The sequence below is a fragment of the Nansenia antarctica genome (genome assembly GCF_963989245.1).
Source record: "Nansenia antarctica genome assembly, chromosome: 6".
Lineage (NCBI taxonomy): Eukaryota > Metazoa > Chordata > Actinopteri > Argentiniformes > Microstomatidae > Nansenia > Nansenia antarctica.
Window position 1 is genome coordinate 33018446 of NC_137676.1, and position 20000 is coordinate 33038445.

The 20000-nt window shown below is 43.6% G+C and overlaps 1 protein-coding gene across 1 annotated transcript in view; it reads left to right on the forward strand.

Moving 5' to 3' along the window:
- Positions 1 to 20000, forward strand: part of prkcz (protein kinase C, zeta) — a gene marked incomplete at both ends in the record, with an annotated part of 142410 nt that overhangs the window by 82691 nt on the left and 39719 nt on the right. Inside the window, 3 exons of the mRNA XM_080534026.1 lie at positions 5329 to 5414; positions 17262 to 17393; positions 19099 to 19189. Of these exons, the coding sequence (XP_080390152.1) occupies positions 5329 to 5414; positions 17262 to 17393; positions 19099 to 19189 (309 nt within the window). The remainder of the gene's footprint in view (positions 1 to 5328; positions 5415 to 17261; positions 17394 to 19098; positions 19190 to 20000) is intronic.

A 20000-nucleotide genomic window follows, 5' to 3' on the forward strand; every position in this document is an offset into this window, starting at 1 on the left:
TCATTCATGTGGCCGCCATCGCTCATTGCTGACATCTAAAACAGCTGCTTTTGATAATCAGAGGAAATGGAATCAGAGGCTGGGACATCCATCACCCTGACCAGGCGACAGCGGCTGAGAGGTACAGCCCTCCGGAACATTCTGAACACACCTAGATGAAACAGACCCTTCTTTTTTTAAAGTATTTTTTTCTGAGTGGGGCAGTCCCACTCATATTTTTCATTTCATTGGACAGATAAGGAGAAGAAGGGAGAGAGGGCATGTCAGCGGGGCATGGGCCGGATTCGAACCCATGCCAACATGGGCATATGTGCACTGTAGACCGTGGTGCTAGACCACTGGACCACCCCAGGCCGTGGTGCTAGACCACTGGACCACCCTAGACCACGAAACAAGCCTTCTGAACACACCTAGATGAAACACCCTCCTGAACACACCTAGATGAAACAGCCTCACTGTACCGCTGCATGTACATGTGTGTGTCATGTACAGGGTTGTGTGGTGTGGTGCCTCCCCATAACCTTTATCCACCCTCTTCATGCCGGCTTGGTTGTAGCTACTGTATACAGAGAGAGAGACACACACACACACACACACACAAACACACACACACACACACACACACACACACACACACACACACACACACACACCTAGAAACACACATAAAGCAACGTCTAGTTAGGGCAGTACAGAGGAAAATACAGGTTTTATATTCCATTCAGTGATTCGCTCCACTGCAAGGGGGTGAGTGGAGCGGAAGATCATTACGCCGAGGCTAAAGCCCATCATTGTCAATACTGTGCACGGCCGACCACAGGGAGAGAGATATAGAGAGAGAGATACAGAGAGAGAGATACAAAGAGAGATACAGGGAGATAGATACAGAGAGAGAGATACAGGGAGAGAGATACAGGGAGAGAGATACAGGGAGAGATACAAGGAGAGAGATACAGGGAGAGATACAAGGAGAGAGATACAGGGAGAGAGATACAGGGAGTGAGATACAGAGAGAGATACAGGGAGAGAGATACAGAGAGAAATACAGGGAGAGAGATACAGAGAGAGAGATACAGAGAGAAATACAGGGAGAGAGATACAGAGTGAGAGAGATACAGGGAGAGAGATACAGAGAGAGATACACAGAGAGATACAGGGAGTGAGATACAGGGAGAGAGATACAGAGAGAAATACAGGGAGAGAGATACAGAGAGAGATACAGGGAGTGAGATACAGAGAGAAATACAGGGAGAGAGATACAGAGAGAGATACAGGGAGAGAGATACAGAGAGAGGGATACAGGGAGAGAGATACAGAGAGAGAGATACAGGGAGAGAGATACAGGGAGATAGATACAGGGAGAGAGATACAGAGAGAGAGACAGGGAGAGAGATACAGGGAAAGAGATACAGAGAGAGAGATACAGGGAGAGAGATACAGAGAGATACAGGGAGAGAGATACAGAGAGAGATACAGAGAGAGATAGATACAGAGAGAGATACAGAGAGACAGATACAGAGAGAGAGAGATACAGAGAGAGAGAGACAGGGAGAGAGATACAGAGAGACAGATACAGAGAGAGAGAGATACAGGGAGAGAGAGACAGGGAGAGAGATACAGAGAGAGAGATACAGAGAGAGAGAGATACAGAGAGAGAGAGATACAGAGAGACAGATACAGAGAGAGAGAGACAGGGAGAGAGATACAGAGAGAGAGAGAGACAGGGAGAGAGATACAGAGAGAGAGATACAGAGAGAGAGAGAGATACAGAGAGAGAGAGACAGGGAGAGAGATACAGAGAGAGAGAGACAGGGAGAGAGATACAGAGAGAGAGAGACAGGGAGAGAGATACAGAGAGAGATACAGAGAGAGATAGATACAGAGAGAGAGAGACAGGGAGAGAGATACAGAGAGAGAGAGACAGGGAGAGAGATACAGAGAGAGAGAGACAGGGAGAGAGATACAGAGAGAGAGAGAGAGACAGGGAGAGAGATACAGAGAGAGATACAGGGAGAGAGATACAGAGAGAGAGATACAGAGAGAGATAGATACAGAGAGAGAGATACAGAGAGACAGATACAGAGAGAGAGAGAGAGAGAGATACAGAGAGAGAGAGACAGGGAGAGAGATACAGGGAGAGAGAGACAGAGAGAGAGAGATACAGAGAGAGATACACAGGGAGAGAGATACAGAGAGAGAGATACAGAGAGAGAGAGACAGGGAGAGAGATACAGAGAGAGAGATACAGGGAGAGAGATACAGAGAGAGAGAGACAGGGAGAGAGATACAGGGAGAGAGATACAGAGAGAGATACAGAGAGAGAGACAGGGAGAGAGATACAGGGAGAGAGATACAGAGAGAGATACAGAGAGAGACAGGGAGAGAGATACAGGGAGAGAGATACAGGGAGAGAGATACAGAGAGAGAGATACAGAGAGACAGATACAGAGAGAGAGATACAGAGAGACAGATACAGAAAGAGAGAGAGAGAGAGATACAGAGACAGAGATACAGAGAGAGAGAGACAGAGAGAGAGAGACAGAGACAGAGATACAGAGAGAGAGAGAGACAGAGAGAGAGATACAGAGAGAGAGATACAGAGAGAGAGATACAGAGAGAGAGAGACAGAGAGAGAGATACAGAGAGAGAGATACAGAGAGAGAGATACAGAGAGAGAGATACAGAGAGAGAGAGAGATACAGAGAGAGAGAGAGATACAGAGAGAGAGAGAGATGCAGTTGCTGACAAGTGCTTGAGTTTTTTTTTTTTTAATTGGGAGGGAAGAAGTGTGAAGATTTGTTTTAAGATTGACTATTATTTTGGGGAGGATAAGGACCGGCATCATCATCATCATCATGGTATGTAACCGAGCGCTGTCTGACAGACCCGAGGTTGCCATGGCAACAGAGAGCAGCAAAGTGAGTGAGGATTTCTTTTTTGGGGGCGGGGGGGCCGGGCGTGCCCACCGCAGACCCCCCCCCCCCCTACCCCCCAGACCGTGAAACCAGTCAGGGTGGAAATGAAAGAGGGTTACTGGGAGGGTGAGTATTACTGGGCAGGCTCAGGGTAGTAGACAGAAGTTAACCTGTCCCCGAAAACCATACACAATCAATTATACCAGGGATGATTTTGTGATATTTTATTATTATTATGATTATTATTATCATTATAATAATAATAATAATTATTATTATTATTATTATTATTATTATTATTATTATTGGACATTCGTGTGGAAAAAATACAATCAAAATGTTTCCTTCTTCGAGCATGACAACTGAAAATGGCCCTTGGATTGAGCTTAGATGGACTTCCTACTAAGACTGGTGGATAGATGACTCACTTACTTAGTCAAATGTATTTGTTGTAAGTCACTTTGGAATAAGGCCTCTGCTAAATGCCCAAAATGTAAATGTCAATGTTATTCTGGTATATTAGTGGGGGGGTGCTTGAATTGTAAACACTGTAGTGCTGAGAAGCAGGCTGCTGACATCACTTCCCCTGTCAACAATATCACTTCCTATTCCATGTCCTAATTAGGAGCTCAACAGCTAAATCATATTTGAACATAAATTCCCTTGTTTCCATTCTAATTAAAGATTTGATTTGTTTTATATGTGCCATCAGAGTTAAAACTGACAATCACAGACTACCGCTAACAAGGCCTTTGCAGTGTGATGTATCTGTTTGACTGGTAATGACTGTGTCTCAGTTGTGGCAAAGAAGAAACGTGTTGATCTCATGGAACACAATCTTGCTGCTGGGAATGAGACACATGTAAGCACATCTGACATCATCATTATGGCATATCTGACATCATTAGTATCGTCATTTAGGCTGTATCAGTTATCGTCCAGGATGAATTCTCAATGTGGTGAATTGTGGTTCCATCAACTGTTGTCTGGTTGTATCAGAAGTTCCTACCTCATTGCATCATCTCATGACATCCTCTGATGTTTGAGTTCATACTCATGCTGATCCTCCTTTTAAACACTAACAGTGGATCTCCTCATGATATTACCCAGCACAAATGCCAGTTAGGCATATCAGCATTAAGCATGTGTAGGCCCTACGTGCACTAAGGCATTAAGCATGTGTAGGCCCCACGTGCACTGTCCCACGTGCACTGTCCGATAGTCAGCCGGGTGGAAGGGGGAGTGGAGTGTTCTGTTTTAGTTTTTTGTTGTTGTATGGGACATGTATCTTTGTGAACAGTGGTTTCTGGAAGAATCTTTTTGAACAAAATATTCTCTAAAACCTCTTCAGAAGCACTGATGATTCCTATACATCTTTACCTCCTTCTCTCTCTCTCTTTACCTCCGTCTCTCTCTCTCTTTACCTCCTTCTCTCTCTCTCTCTCTCTTTACCTCTGTATATGGTTGATAATGATCAGAGAGATGGACCGTATGTCGTCAGAGAGAGCATCCCAAACATGAAACTCTTTAAAACAGGAATCTCCTTGTGTAAAGGGAGGGTGGAACAATGCTATCTCCTTGTGCTAATAGATTGATACGTCCTTGTTTACACCTATAGCAGTTTATTAATAGATGACATCAGTGTATTAATAGCCTGCACCTTTGCAGACTCATTTGAATTCAACACATAATGGAGAATTAATAGGACCCACACCTCGAGGGAGAGAGGAGGAAGAGAACAGAACAGAGGGTGGAGGGAGGGAGGGATGGATGGAGGGAGGTAGGAAGGAGCAGCTAGGGAGTATGAGAGAAATTAGGGTGAGAGGTTTCAAGAGAATGAGGGAATTGGGGATAGATGGAGGGTGGGATGGAGAGAGAGAGAGAGAGGGAGAGAGAGGGAGAGGGAGAGAGAGGGAGAGGGAGAGAGGGAGAGAGAGGAGAGAGAGAGAGAGAGAGAGAGAGAGAGAGAGAGAGAGAGAGAGAGAGAGAGAGAGAGAGAGAGAGAGAGAGAGAGAGAGAGAGAGAGAGAGAGAGAGAGAGAGAGAGAGAGAGAGAGAGAGAGAGAGAGAGAGAGAGAGAGAGAGAGAATGTGGGAGCATGCATGTCTATCTCAGTGGAGCTTGATGGATTTCTCCACCCCCACCTTGATAGAGCCTTCAGAGTGTTAGAGTGTTCAGTAGGCTAGAAGGGCAGGGCAGCTCAGGGCTTTAGCATTCTCAACCTCTCTCTCTCTCTCTCTCTCTCTCTCTCTCTCTCTCTCTCTTTCTCTCCATTACTCATACAGTATCTGTTTCCTCTTATTTGGTGATACCTCAACCTCCTACCATCCCTCTCTCACCATTTCTCCATTGATCCCTCGCTCCCTGACATCCAGATATGCAGCTGTTGTACAACCGCTTTCTCTCTCTCCTAGAATCGATCTACCGCCGCGGGGCCAGAAGATGGAGGAAGCTCTACAGAGTCAACGGACACCTTTTCCAGGCCAAGCGCTTTAACAGGGTGAGTAGATAATAATAATAATAATAATAATAATAATAATACATTAGACTTATATAGCGCTTTTCTAGACACTCATAGACGCTTTACAAACTGAAAAGATCGAGTAGTAATAATAAAAAGAAACAAGAAATAAATAGAGAAAGAAAGTATAGGGGCCTAATTAAGGTAGTGCTGGGAACACATGGGAAGGGGAGGGGGAGAGGGGTAACTGGTGAAGGCGAGCTTGAAGAGGTGGGTTTTGAGGGCCTGTTTAAATGTTGGGAGGGTGTTGGCCTGTCTGATGTGGTTGGGGAGGGCGTTCCAGAGGGACGGGGCTGCGGCTGAAAAGGCCCTATCACCCCAGGTCCGGAGCTTGGTCCTGGTGCTAGATGCTTTCCTCATGCACAGATCTTAGAATCTTAAACCATGAGAGAGGGCCGTAGACATTAGATCAATGTCGGGACAACTTGATCCTGTTTAATTGCTTCCTGTCTGCATCATATCTCTATGTGTCACGTTCTAATGCTTTGGTCCTCATGTCGGGATCTGATGTAATGATCAGACTTTTCTTTCGAAAGGATGTGAATAGCTTTCCGCGTCGAAAATCAATGACACATCGCTAGTCAACTAACACAGCTTGTTTTGTGAGCCTGCTACCAATGTAAAGTAGTGTTATAGTTAACTAGGTAGCAGTGGGGATTACTCACCCAATCCATTGCGTTGCAGTATTTTGGCTTGACTAGCGAGTTTGTGTTGTGATTCTCAAACGTAGTTCCGTGTTTCAAAAGAAAAGTGTGAACATTTTGATTGGTTGCCGACATGCGGGCCAAAAGACTAGAACGTGTCACATGTCTTCTACTATGTCTGGATTGTTTGGATGCAGTTTGCATGGTCATGTCCTCACCCTAACCCTTGGGCTAGTCCTAACCCTAACCCTTGGGCTAGTCCTAAACCTAACCCTTCGGAGGACGACATGAGTTCAGACCGTTGCTTGAGAGCTAGTTTGCTTGTTGTGCGCCGGCCGACAGACAGTCTTCTGAGAGGGAGCAGTGCTCTGGGGACCCTGGAGTTCCTCCTGCGTGGAGTAGTAAAGTCATTCACCAGCACGCTGTGGTTGAATAATAGATTGAGAAAATCAAGTCACTCCTGCAGCGGAGCTTTCTGGATGTTGATGCATAATTCAAGATGTGCTGGATGTGTGGCCTATTTTATGGTGACCTTGTTGTGACACATATTTTCCCAACCTTGCACGCACGCGCGCAAGCACACACACAAACACACACGCACACAAACACACACGCACACACACACACACACACACACACACACACACACACACACACACATACACACACTCAGACAGACAAATCAGACACTTTTTCTGTTGTGTTGGACCACAGGGGTCTGGTGGAGGACTATCTCTCTTTGTTGTAGTGTTGGAGCTGTCTAGTCTTAAGGCTTAATGCCCGGTGTCCATTCTGGCTTCAAGGCTGTCCTGTGTCTGTGAAGACCTGAGGCTGTCCTGTCTCTGTGAAGACCTGAGGCTGTCCTGTCTCTGTGAAGGTGGAGACCTGAGACTGTCCTGTCTCTGTGAAGACCTGAGGCTGTCCTGTCTGTGTGAAGGTGCAGACCTGAGGCTGTCCTGTCTCTGTGAAGGTGGAGACCTGAGGCTGTCCTGTCTCTGTGAAGACCTGAGGCTGTCCTGTCTCTGTGAAGACCTGAGGCTGTCCTGTCTCTGTGAAGGTGAGGCTGTCCTGTCTCTGTGAAGACCTGAGGCTGTCCTGTCTCTGTGAAGGTGAAGACCTGAGGCTGTCCTGTCTCTGTGAAGACCTGAGGCTGTCCTGTCTGTGAAGGTGAAGACCTGAGGCTGTCCTGTCTCTGTGAAGACCTGAGGCTGTCCTGTCTCTGTGAAGACCTGAGGCTGTCCTGTCTCTGTGAAGGTGAGGCTGTCCTGTCTCTGTGAAGACCTGAGGCTGTCCTGTCTCTGTGAAGGTGAAGACCTGAGGCTGTCCTGTCTCTGTGAAGACCTGAGGCTGTCCTGTCTGTGAAGGTGAAGACCTGAGGCTGTCCTGTCTCTGTGAAGACCTGAGGCTGTCCTGTCTCTGTGAAGACCTGAGGCTGTCCTGTCTCTGTGAAGACCTGAGGCTGTCCTGTCTCTGTGAAGACCTGAGGCTGTCCTGTCTCTGTGAAGACCTGAGGCTGTCCTGTCTCTGTGAAGACCTGAGGCTGTCCTGTCTCTGTGAAGACCTGAGGCTGTCCTGTCTCTGTGAAGACCTGAGGCTGTCCTGTCTCTGTGAAGACCTGAGGCTGTCCTGTCTCTGTGAAGACCTGAGGCTGTCCTGTCTCTGTGAAGACCTGAGGCTGTCCTGTCTCTGTGAAGACCTGAGGCTGTCCTGTCTCTGTGAAGGTGAGGCTGTCCTGTGAAGGTGCAGACCTGAGGCTGTCCTGTCTCTGTGAAGACCTGAGGCTGTCCTGTCTCTGTGAAGACCTGAGGCTGTCCTGTCTCTGTGAAGACCTGAGGCTGTCCTGTCTCTGTGAAGGTGAAGACCTGAGGCTGTCCTGTCTCTGTGAAGACCTGAGGCTGTCCTGTCTCTGTGAAGACCTGAGGCTGTCCTGTCTCTGTGAAGACCTGAGGCTGTCCTGTCTCTGTGAAGGTGAAGACCTGAGGCTGTCCTGTCTCTGTGAAGGTGAGGCTGTCCTGTCTCTGTGAAGACCTGAGGCTGTCCTGTCTCTGTGAAGGTGATGACCTGAGGCTGTCCTGTCTCTGTGAAGACCTGAGGCTGTCCTGTCTCTGTGAAGACCTGAGGCTGTCCTGTCTCTGTGAAGGTGATGACCTGAGGCTGTCCTGTCTCTGTGAAGACCTGAGACTGTCCTGTCTCTGTGCAGACCTGAGGCTGTCCTGTCTCTGTGAAGACCTGAGGCTGTCCTGTCTCTGTGACGGTGAAGACCTGAGGCTGTCCTGTCTCTGTGAAGGCGGAGACCTGAGGCTGTCCTGTCTCTGTGAAGGTGATGACCTGAGGCTGTCCTGTCTCTGTGAAGACCTGAGGCTGTCCTGTCTCTGTGAAGGTGATGACCTGAGGCTGTCCTGTCTCTGTGAAGGCGGAGACCTGAGGCTGTCCTGTCTGTGAAGGTGCTCACTGAGTCATGGTAGCTGTGTTGTGATGGCTGGGTAAGGGTAGTCATGGTAGCTGTGTTGTGATGGCTGGGTAAGGTTAGTAGTAGAGGTGGGACACGATTAAAGAAATGTATCTAATTAATTAGAGGCTTTGTAATTAAGTAATCAAAATGAATCGCATTTTAATCGCATATCAATATTTGACACAAGAAGCAACAGTTTTAAATTCAAATGGCGATTCAGTATACGAGTGAATCAATTAATAGACATATACATACGTTTAAAGCAGCAACATCCTGTTTATTTTAGCTACACAGACCAACAGATCACACAATGTACCTAATCTAATGTTACACTAACCCTCCCCTCCCTCCCATACCCACCCAAATATCATTGGTCAAAATAATAAACAGACCAACAGTTTAACATAGTCACAAGTGCCATCTAAAATGGTAAAAAAAAAAAAAAAAAACGGATTAAAATGCGTTAAAAAAGTTAATGCGTAATTTTTTGGGAAATTAATTAATCGAAATTAACACGTTTAAGTCCCAGCCCTAGTTATTAGTCGAGGTTAGTAGTAGAGGTTAGTAGTGGAGGTTAGTAGTAGAGGTTGGTAGTAGAGGTTAGTAGTAGAGGTTAGTAGTGGAGGTTAGTAGTAGAGGTTAGTTGTAGAGGTTGGTAGTAGAGGTTAGTAGTAGAGGTTAGTAGTGGAGGTTAGTAGTAGAGGTTAGTAGTAGAGGTTAGTAGTGGAGGTTAGTAGTGGAGGTTAGTAGTGGAGGTTAGTAGTAGAGGTTAGTAGTAGAGGTTAGTAGTAGAGGTTAGTAGTAGAGGTTAGTAGTAGAGGTTAGTAGTGGAGGTTAGTTGTAGAGGTTAGTAGTAGAGGTTAGTAGTAGAGGTTAGTAGTAGAGGTTAGTAGTAGAGGTTAGTAGTAGAGGTTAGTAGTAGAGGTTAGTAGTAGAGGTTAGTAGTAGAGGTTAGTAGTAGAGGTTAGTTGTAGAGGTTAGTAGTAGAGGTTAGTAGTAGAGGTTAGTAGTAGAGGTTAGTAGTAGAGGTTAGTAGTAGAGGTTAGTAGTAGAGGTTAGTAGTAGAGGTTAGTAGTCGAGGTTAGTAGTGGAGGTTAGTAGTGGAGGTTAGTAGTAGAGGTTAGTAGTGGAGGTTAGTAGTAGAGGTTAGTAGTAGAGGTTAGTAGTAGAGGTTAGTAGTCGAGGTTAGTAGTGGAGGTTAGTAGTGGAGGTTAGTAGTAGAGGTTAGTAGTAGAGGTTAGTAGTAGAGGTTAGTAGTAGAGGTTAGTAGTAGAGGTTAGTAGTCGAGGTTAGTAGTAGAGGTTAGTAGTAGAGGTTAGTTGTAGAGGTTAGTAGTAGAGGTTAGTAGTAGAGGTTAGTTGTGGAGGTTAGTAGTGGAGGTTAGTAGTAGAGGTTAGTAGTAGAGGTTAGTAGTAGAGGTTAGTAGTAGAGGTTGGTAGTAGAGGTTAGTAGTAGAGGTTAGTAGTAGAGGTTAGTAGTAGAGGTTAGTAGTGGAGGTTAGTTGTGGAGGTTAGTTGTGGAGGTTAGTTGTGGAGGTTAGTAAAGTTGATCCCTGACCGTGGCTGAGGATGGACGTGGCCCTGGGGGGATGACTAGACTAGACACTACTACGCTACTGCTGGCTGCACACACCCCTGGTCAACGTGAACAATCAATTACCCTTTGCACTACTGCTGTTTGCAAATACTACCTTTGCACATACCATATTTGTGCACATTTGTACATACCCCTTTTTGATATAGCCTCTATATACATCTGTACTGTACATAGCTTACTTCTACCCATCTCCTTTTTATACCTCTAACTTCCGTACTTGCCATACTGTACCTATCACTTATAGCTCAGTCGGTAGAGCAAGAGTAGAAGGAGTAGAGATCGTGGGTATGATTCCCGCTGGGACCATACTGAAAAATGTATACACTCACTGCAATGTAAGTCGCTTTGGATTAAAGTGTCAGCTAAATGGCATATATATTACTATTTGCACTTCTGGTTAGATGCTGAACTGCATTTCGTTGTCTGATACTCTGGTACTCTGCAATGACAATAAAGTTGAATGTAATCTAATCTAGACAGAGGGTTAGTGGAGTGCGCTAATCAGCCTACTCAACAGTGTGCTGTGGTCACTCACTTTCACTGGACTGCCATTACCTCTTCCACTGATGAAGAGCCATTACCTCTTCTATTTGAAGAGGCTTTCATGTTTGAGCCATGGCTTTTTCATCGAGATTTCATTGATATCGTTGGCAGTGACTTCCATGTCCGTGAACAATGTGTCCTGGTCCTGATGTTATTGTTTGTCTGTAACTGTTCACTGACAGGCATGTTATTGTAGCTGTAAAAACATGATGGCCACCTACAGCATGTTAGTTGTGATAGCTGTGAGGTAGATACTGGTGTGCATCACCAGAGGATGGTGTTGGAGTTGGCAGTGTGATTGTTGCTATGGCAGGTTTGCACCCTGGTTGGTGCAGCTTCTCACCACAGTTTCCCAACATATAAACACGTAGTAAAAGTAGGTCAGGTTTTTCTCTTCCCCCTCATCTCTTTCTCTCTCTCTCTCTCTCTCTCTCTCTCTTTCCAGTTCCCCCGCTCTGTCTCCCCCCCACCCCCATCTCTCTCTCTCTCTCTCAATCTCTCTCTCCCTCCTGTTCCCCTCTCTGTCTCCCCCCCTACACTCTAGCTCTCTCATTTGCCTCTGTTGAAGAGGAGAACGATTTTTTGTGAATCCAACCCCATTAGACATAATGGAAGCTCTTCTGCAATGTGATGTATCCCAATGTATTCCGTTTCACAAGCTCCAAGTGCACCATTAGTAAAATGATTGACACTTACTGTCTTGTTAATGTTTCTCTGTTCAGTACGCCAGAAAACAAAACCCAAACAAAAGACACGTCAGTTCAACTCTCCACTGAGACCGAAGCAGACCCTGTAAGACACAAACGACTTTATTTGGGTTTTCAAATCCATTGCATATTTGTTCTAGAATACACAAATTGCCTTTTATTATCTGTAGGGGGTGCACTTTCTTATGTTTTCCAGCCAGTCTGGCTGAATGTGCTCATTCTGAATGTGATGGAGGAGTCTCCGCTCACAGTATCTCTGGTGGAATTAACTGTGGCAGTGGTGTAATGAAGGCACAGAGTGGAGGAGGTGCAAGGTTGTGTAGAATTCTAAAGACTAAACAGAGATTAGCAAATGTAATGATGTTTTCCCAACTCGAGAGGTTGTGTTTCCTTAGGATACTGCAGTGATGGTGTCTAATAGGCATCCTGTCCAATGTTTTCATTGACTGTTTATATAGTGATTCCATGGGCTTCAGTGTGGATGAACTAGCTTGCCGCCAGCTTGTTATACAGTATGTTATGTGAGATATAATCATTGCATTCATGAGCATTTTTGTATCTGAAGTTTGAGAGATTGTCTCTCAAGTTGGCAGCAGAATTCTGCTGTTTGGGTCTTTGGTGCAGTGTACTTGTGTATAGCTGTCACGTGTACCCTACCTGGTTCAAACCAGCTACCTTCATAACATACAGTTTGAATGTTTTTTAGATTAGATTAGATTCAACCTTTTTGTCATTGCAGTACAACGAAATGTGTTTTTTGCTCTAGGCACAGGGTCAGGCATAGTCAGCGCCCCTGGAGCAATTAGGGATTAAGTGCCTTGCTCAAGGGCACAACGGCAGTGGTAGGCAACTCAGATATGATGCCAGCAACCCTCCAAGACCCCAGCTTAGCTCACATTCAGCTTCCTCATGAGGCTGGGATCGAACCAGATACCTTCCGATTGCTAGTCGGCCTCTCTAACCTCTAGGCTACCTGCCACCCTGAATGTGTGATGTTTTTATCTTCATTTCACCAGTTGGAAGTGTTTTATGAGAAATGTAATAAGTAGCGCTTCTATAGAGTATTACGCCTGCAAGAATATTGCTGAAAAATACAATCTGTTTGCAGCAGGCAGTGACTCCGACAGCTTATCTGCTCAAGTCTATTTTGCAGACATCTGCATGACTTGGAAGGTTGTCTACTCTACTCAGATAAAAGCATCGATAAAAGCCTCTCATCCTCTCATCCTCTCATCCTCTCTTCCTCTCTTCCTCTCATCCTCACTTCCTCTTATCCTTTCTTCCTTTTACAACCTCACCATTGGCATCTTGGTGACTCCCACCTGGCTGGAGCACATAACAATAGTACCCATTACACACACTGATAACAGCTATAACACACTGATATAACAGCTATATGTGACAGGATCTGATGAAAAGGTCTGCAAGTCTGGTAACGTAATTTTTCAGTTTTTTCCAGATTATGAAAGGGTAGATTGTAAGCTTTCAAATGGTGTGTCGTACATTGAAATCGGAAGAAGTTATGCATATTTGAATGTTGATACCCCCAAATCAACCAAGAAATTTGGCCTCAAAGTATTCACAGCCATTTTTCACAGGTAGGTAATGGGTGGGAACAATAGCTGGTTAACTCCACCCCAACCACTCCCTCAAGACAACCACTCCCTCATTACACTACCTGTCATTATCTACCTGTCATCTGTCAGTGGGGTTGTCAGCTAACCCTCAGGAAACAAACTTAGATGTTTAAATTGCTAAATAATAATAATAATAATAATATTAATCATAATTCAAGATTCATGATTTGTTATTGTCATGTGTGCCAAACGTTTATTACATCCCATTATACACAATACAATAATATAATGGTAAAAAAATAATAATGTTGTGTCCGTGTGTATGCATTAATCATTATAGTCCATAAAGCATCTAGTGGGACTTTGGTGTAGTTCTTTCCCATCCCATCTGGTTATCAAAGCTGTAATAAAAATAGAATACAGTACATTTAAAATGATTGCCCACTGTTACCAACACACCATTTTTACGAAATACTACAATGTTGATAAAATAGAATTGCTAATACAATGACAATGACAAATACCTGAAGTGCTGGTGACTCACATCAAGGTCTCATCTCTCAGAACCTCTCACCTTCGTCATACTGCAACACACATTTCAGGTCAGAGGTGTGGACACTTCTATGGTGTAGGCGCATGCTTTCCATAGACCCTCATGAACGATAGTGTATTGTACTTGTTGAAGTCATCCTGTACTGTAAGAAGTAGGCTAGTGAAATCATTTAAATCCACAGTATTATTCTACAGCAAGTCTACAAATCAATTAATTAATCATTATTTTTGATTCCACAAAACATTATTATTAATAATAATAATAATAACTTGGATTTGTATAGCGCCTTTCATAAAACCCAAGGACGCTTTACAGTTGTGGAGGAAATGGTCAGACAGACAAAACAGAAAACAAACAAAGCAAAACAGAAACAGTGACTAGGGGCCAAAGGCCTTGGTGAACAGATGGGTTTTAAGGGCGGATTTGAAGGAGTCCAGGGTGGGGGCGTTGCTAACCCAAAAACAAAGCAGAAGACGTATCGACAGAACACAGTCCCATAAATAATATGTTGATCGACGAAACTTTCTCTGTGAGTAGTCCTTGATGGCAGCAGTCTTATCAACGAACACATGGCTATTTATTTGTTGGAGTACCGAAAGGGACACGCCCACTTAAAAATTATATTAAATAAATAAATATGAATAAATAAATAAAAATACTACCCACCCCCCCAAGTTTGCTAACAAACTGTAGGTATTTAGTGAATGTAAAACTGTTGGTGATATCGAGTGGGTTCTTCATTGCAATTTTTGTCCTATGCCAAAAACCGGATACGGTAACTAATAAGCTATAACACACACTGATAACAGCTATAACACACTGATAACATCTATAACACACACTGATAACATCTATAACACACACTGATAACAGCCATAACACACTGATAACAGCTATAACACACTGATAAAAGCTATAACACACTGATAAAAGCTATAACACACTGATAACATCTATAACACACACTGATAACAGCTATAACACACACTGATAACAGCCATAACACACTGATAACACACTGATAACAGCTATAACACACTGATAACAGCTATAACACACTGATAACCGCTATAACACACTGATAACAGCCATAACACACTGATAACAGCTATAACACACTGATAACCGCTATAACACACTGATAACAGTTATAACACACTGATAACACACTGATAACAGCTATAACACACTCATAACAGCTATCATGTACATCATTAGAAGTTAACACATTCCCTCTGTGTTAAATAGAGTTTAGCATACCACAATCCAGGGATGGCAAATGCCTCGTACATGACAGCGCACTCTGGGGAATTGTTGCGGGCCAGTCAAGGACGCCTCAAAGGTTGATTTCACTGCTCTGACTCGAGGCCTGCTGCCTGCTGAGCTAATGCACTTTAAATGGGATTCGTTCCACATTGCTTCCCCGGCTTTCTCCGTGCTTAGCAGCATGGAATGGCTGGGTTTTATGGCTCTGGTAAAGGCCAGGTCGTAGGAAGTGTATTAGCCATGTTAAAAGTGACAGTGAGCTGGCTGAAGAGGTGGTCATTTGGGGCCCTGGGATGACTGCTGCCTATTCAGGGGATAGGATTTACTCACCCAACAGTTTGTGAGAGAGAGGTGCCTTCTTGGGAGAAATGTTCTCACACCACTCAGTGTGCCAACCTAGGCTATGTCCTAAACTGCTTGGGGACGATTTAGTCTCTTAAGTATTGATGCGCTCACTCATTACGTATGTGCTGTGGACTCTTAAGTCATGGTAAAATAAAAACGACCCCCAGAACAAGTGTTTCATTGAGCCCAATGGTGTAATGTTGTTAGTGTCTGTCGAAACACACCAAGAGAGTCAAAGCCGCATCTTTAAGATGTCTGCCTCTCTTTAAGAACAAAGAGCATATATTATTATATATTATCCCTTGTGTTTTCTCTGCTATGGAAACTCTCTCCCCAAAGTCTGACAGGGAGTGTTGAGCGTCTGTCTTGAAAATGTTCCCACCTTAGAAAAGGCCTGTTAATTACTCCCCTGCTGTCTGTTCTGAGTTTGGAAAACAGATTTTTTTGACAAATTAAAGCGGGTGGCTTGATTTATTTATAACTCACCCAAACATCTCTTGTCGAGTCAGTGTGGGGGGGCTAGGGAAGCTTTGAAGTGTCTCGACAGCATCACCATGGGAACAGCTCTTTGACTTAGGCACTGTACTGCTTAGACTGTTAGTAAACATTCCTTTTGAGTTCCTGTTTGTCAATATGCTGTGGTAGACATAAGTCCCCGAGTGATTGTCCCCTGATAGTCTCTATGGTGACAGATGTTTATCTTGTAGTGTCTGGCGCATGGTGTTTGAGACAAAATAAAGACGTGTCCAAAGGAGGTAGTGGTTTGCTTTAACTAAATAATGATAGTGGTTTGCTCTGACAAAATAATTATAGTGGTTTGCTTCATCTAAATAATGATAGTGGTTTGCTCCAACTAAATTAACAAGAAGAGGCAGAGAGCCCATCATCCAACTAACCAAACAAGTATCAATCTACTACACTACTACACTACTCTATAGGAAGTCAGCTGATTCTTGAGGGTTCCTCTGTAGACTTTACAGCCTGTAGAATATGCTACATGTGTAAGTATCACCTCACTCCACCACCCTGTCCATGATGGTCATGATGGTCATCTACAGGTGCATGATGGTCATCTCTAGGTGCATGATGGTCATCTATAGGTGCATGATGGTCATCTCCAGGTGCATGATGGTCATCTATAGGTGCATGATGGTCATCTCCAGGTGCATGATGGTCATCTATAGGTGCATGATGGTCATCTATAGGTGCATGATGGTCATCTATAGGTGCATGATGGTCATCTCTAGGTGCATGGTGGTCATGATGGTCATCTCTAGGTGCATGATGGTCATCTCTATGATGAATGAATGAATGAATGAATGGTCTTTATTGTCATTGATATAGTACAGGTACCAAACAACGAAATGTGGGTGCATGATGGTCATCTCTAGGTGCATGAGGGTCATGATGGTCATCTCTAGGTGCATGATGGTCATCTATAGGTGCATGATGGTCATCTCTAGGTGCATGATGGTCATCTATAGGTGCATGATGGTCATCTATAGGTGCATGATGGTCATCTCCAGGTGCATGATGGTCATCTCTAGGTGCATGATGGTCATCTATAGGTGCATGATGGTCATCTCTAGGTGCATGATGGTCATCTCTAGGTGCATGATGGTCATCTCTAGGTGCATGATGGTCATCTCCAGGTGCATGATGGTCATCTCTAGGTGCATGATGGTCATCTCTAGGTGCATGATGGTCATCTCTAGGTGCATGATGGTCATCTTTAGGTGCATGATGGTCATCTCTAGGTGCATGATGGTCATCTTTAGGTGCATGATGGTCATCTCCAGGTGCATGATGGTCATCTCCAGGTGCATGATGGTCATCTCCAGGTGCATGGTGGTCATGATGGTCATCTCTAGGTGCATGATGGTCATCTCCAGGTGCATGATGGTCATCTCCAGGTGCATGGTGGTCATGATGGTCATCTCTAGGTGCATGATGGTCATGATGGTCATGAGGGCCACCTGTAGGTGCATGAGGGTCATCTCTAGGTGCATGTGTCTGCCTGCATCGTCTGTCATCCATTGATCCTTCTTGGCTTCTCACTTGTTGTTGAGTGTCAGCCGTTATCTGAGGGTCTGACGGAGGATGGGAGTGTAACGCTCCTGTCTGTCTTGTGTCTGTCTTACAGAAAGCTTACTGTGGCCACTGCAGTGAAAGGATATGGGGGCTGGGAAGGCAGGGCTACAAGTGTATCAACTGCAAACTGCTGGTCCATAAGCGCTGTCACAAACTCGTCCCTCTGACCTGCCAAAGGCATATGGTGAGTATGACCATTCAGTAACATATTGTGAGCTTAGAATTATTAGGTTCTATCTCCGTTTAGGGTAGTTCAGAGATATTGAGCGTCAAGGTTTTTACATTCCATTATGTTTTATGAGATGGAACCTTTGTATTTTATTAATTACTAACTCAAACATTTCAACATTTTAAAAATAACACCACACAGGCATTAATAAACACCTAATGGATCAGATTATGTAAAAAACTCAATTTTGAACAAAAAATATTGGTCAATTTTGACCAATATCTTCTTAGATAGAACCTTATAATTCTAACGTCGCAATATGGTGAGTATGACCATTCAGTAACATATGGTGAGTATGACCATTCAGTTACATATGGTGAGTATGACCATTCAGTAAATCCATCATCCTCAGGCAAAGTGCTATAGTATACTGTATAGCAACATGCTATACTATACACATGCTCGTATTCAACCATATCCAAAGTTATATCCTTGTAGCATAGATATCCTTGTAGCAAAACTCTGATTGACTTCCTGTTTAACAAAAAAAAACATCACCATGAGATCCAGGAAGTCAGTTAAATATTGCTTAGGATATCAACGAGGCTCTTTTACCTCCAATAATTACATTTTCGGACCATTCTCTGACGAGAAATGTGCATACAAATATTTTTGGTAAAAATTCAGCAATTTAGATACTGTATCAATATGAATCAATGAATCAATTCAGGTTATACTGAGACACAAGGGTCGATCTAATGATAGACTACTGGCATAAAGACGCCATGCGTCCTTCCTTAGGGTCACTGTATTGAGCATTCAGAGCGAACACGGTGCCAAATCGTGACGTTAGAATTATAAGGTTCTATCTCCATTTTTGTCAAAATTTTGTTTTTTACATAATCTGATCCATTAGGTGTTTATTAATGCCTGTGTGGTGATATCTTAAACAAATTGACATTTTTTAGTTAGTAATAAATAAAATACAAAGGTTCCATCTCACAAAACATAATGGAATGTAAAAACTTTGACGCTCAATATCTCTGAACTACCCTAAACGGAGATAGAACCTTATAATGCTAAGCTCATGAGTTGTGTCTTTAAAGGTAGACTCTGGGATATACAACGCCATAGTCAAACCAGCAGGGGGCTGCCAGAGACAGATGCAACATACTAGTGAACAGAGCATGAATCCAAGGTAAAAAAAAATGGAAATCCAAACCAAAGACATTTCAGAGAAGGGAGATGACATCGTCGAGTTGAATGCGATCGGCGCACGCTCTCTGACATCTTATATCGCAGGGCGGTGAAACAACCGTTTCGTTTGCTCTTGTTGTACGACACCATGTTGGATGAAAGTTGCTCTGTTTTCACGGGCGTGACATCATATCCTGTAGTCTACCTTTAATGTCATCTGACCATGGCCCTTTCAACAACAGTTCGCATTGAAATGCAAAATCTGCGATGTCCTTCTTGATTAGAATGGCTTGCTTCACAGTCACTGTGTGATAGATAAACCCCATGAGATGATTAGCTGCTGGGTCAAGAGATGGACCTTTATCTTGAAATCTCTCTTAATTGTGTTAAATAGGTTACCTCTGCAAAGCCTCCTTCTCACAGTATCTTTCAGGACCTACGGTCGTCATGATGTGCTCATGATGTACTCTATGGAATGAGTGAGACCATGTGCTATGGTGGTTATTTGCGTTTCTACTCTCAGGATCCAGTCATGCCATCACAGGAGCCCCCTTTAGATGAGAAGAGTGAGGAGGTGGACCTCCCGCCTGAAGACACAGAGGACACGGATGGAAGTAAGTCGCGCCGAAACATCGTTTTTTCGTTTCCCCTTCAGATGTGTGCATGTAAAGTAGACGGCCTTGAGTTGTTTCTGGTGTGATTACCTCCCTCGTCATGTTGTGGAAAGTATTGTACATCTTAAGTACTGTACCTCTAAAGTACTTTACATCTCAAGTACTGCACCTCTAAAGTACTTTACATCTTAAGTACTGTACATCTAAAGTACTGTACATCTAAAGTACTGCACCTCTAAAGTACTTTACATCTTAAGTACTGTACATCTTAAGTACTGTACATCTTAAGTACTGTACTTCTAAAGTACTTTACATCTTAAGTACTGTACATCTAAAGTACTGCACCTCTAAAGTACTTTACATCTTAAGTACTGTACATCTTAAGTACTGTACATAAGTACTGTACATCTAAAGTATTGTACATCTTAAGTACATCTAAAGTACTGTACATCTGAAGTATTGTACATCTTAAGTACAGTACATCTTAAGTACTGTACATCTAAAGTACTATACATCTTAAGTACTGTACATAAGTACTGTACATCTTAAGTACTGTACATCTAAAGTACTATACATCTTAAGTACTGTACATAAGTACTGTACATCTTAAGTACTGTACATCTTAAGTATTGTACATCTTAAGTACATCTAAAGTACTGTACATCTAAAGTATTGTACAGCTTAAGTACAGTGCATCTTAAGTGCTGTACATCTAAAGTACTGTACATCTTAAGTACTTTACATCTTAAGTACTTTACATCTTAAGTACTATACATCTTAAGTACTGTACATCTTAAGTACCGTACATCTT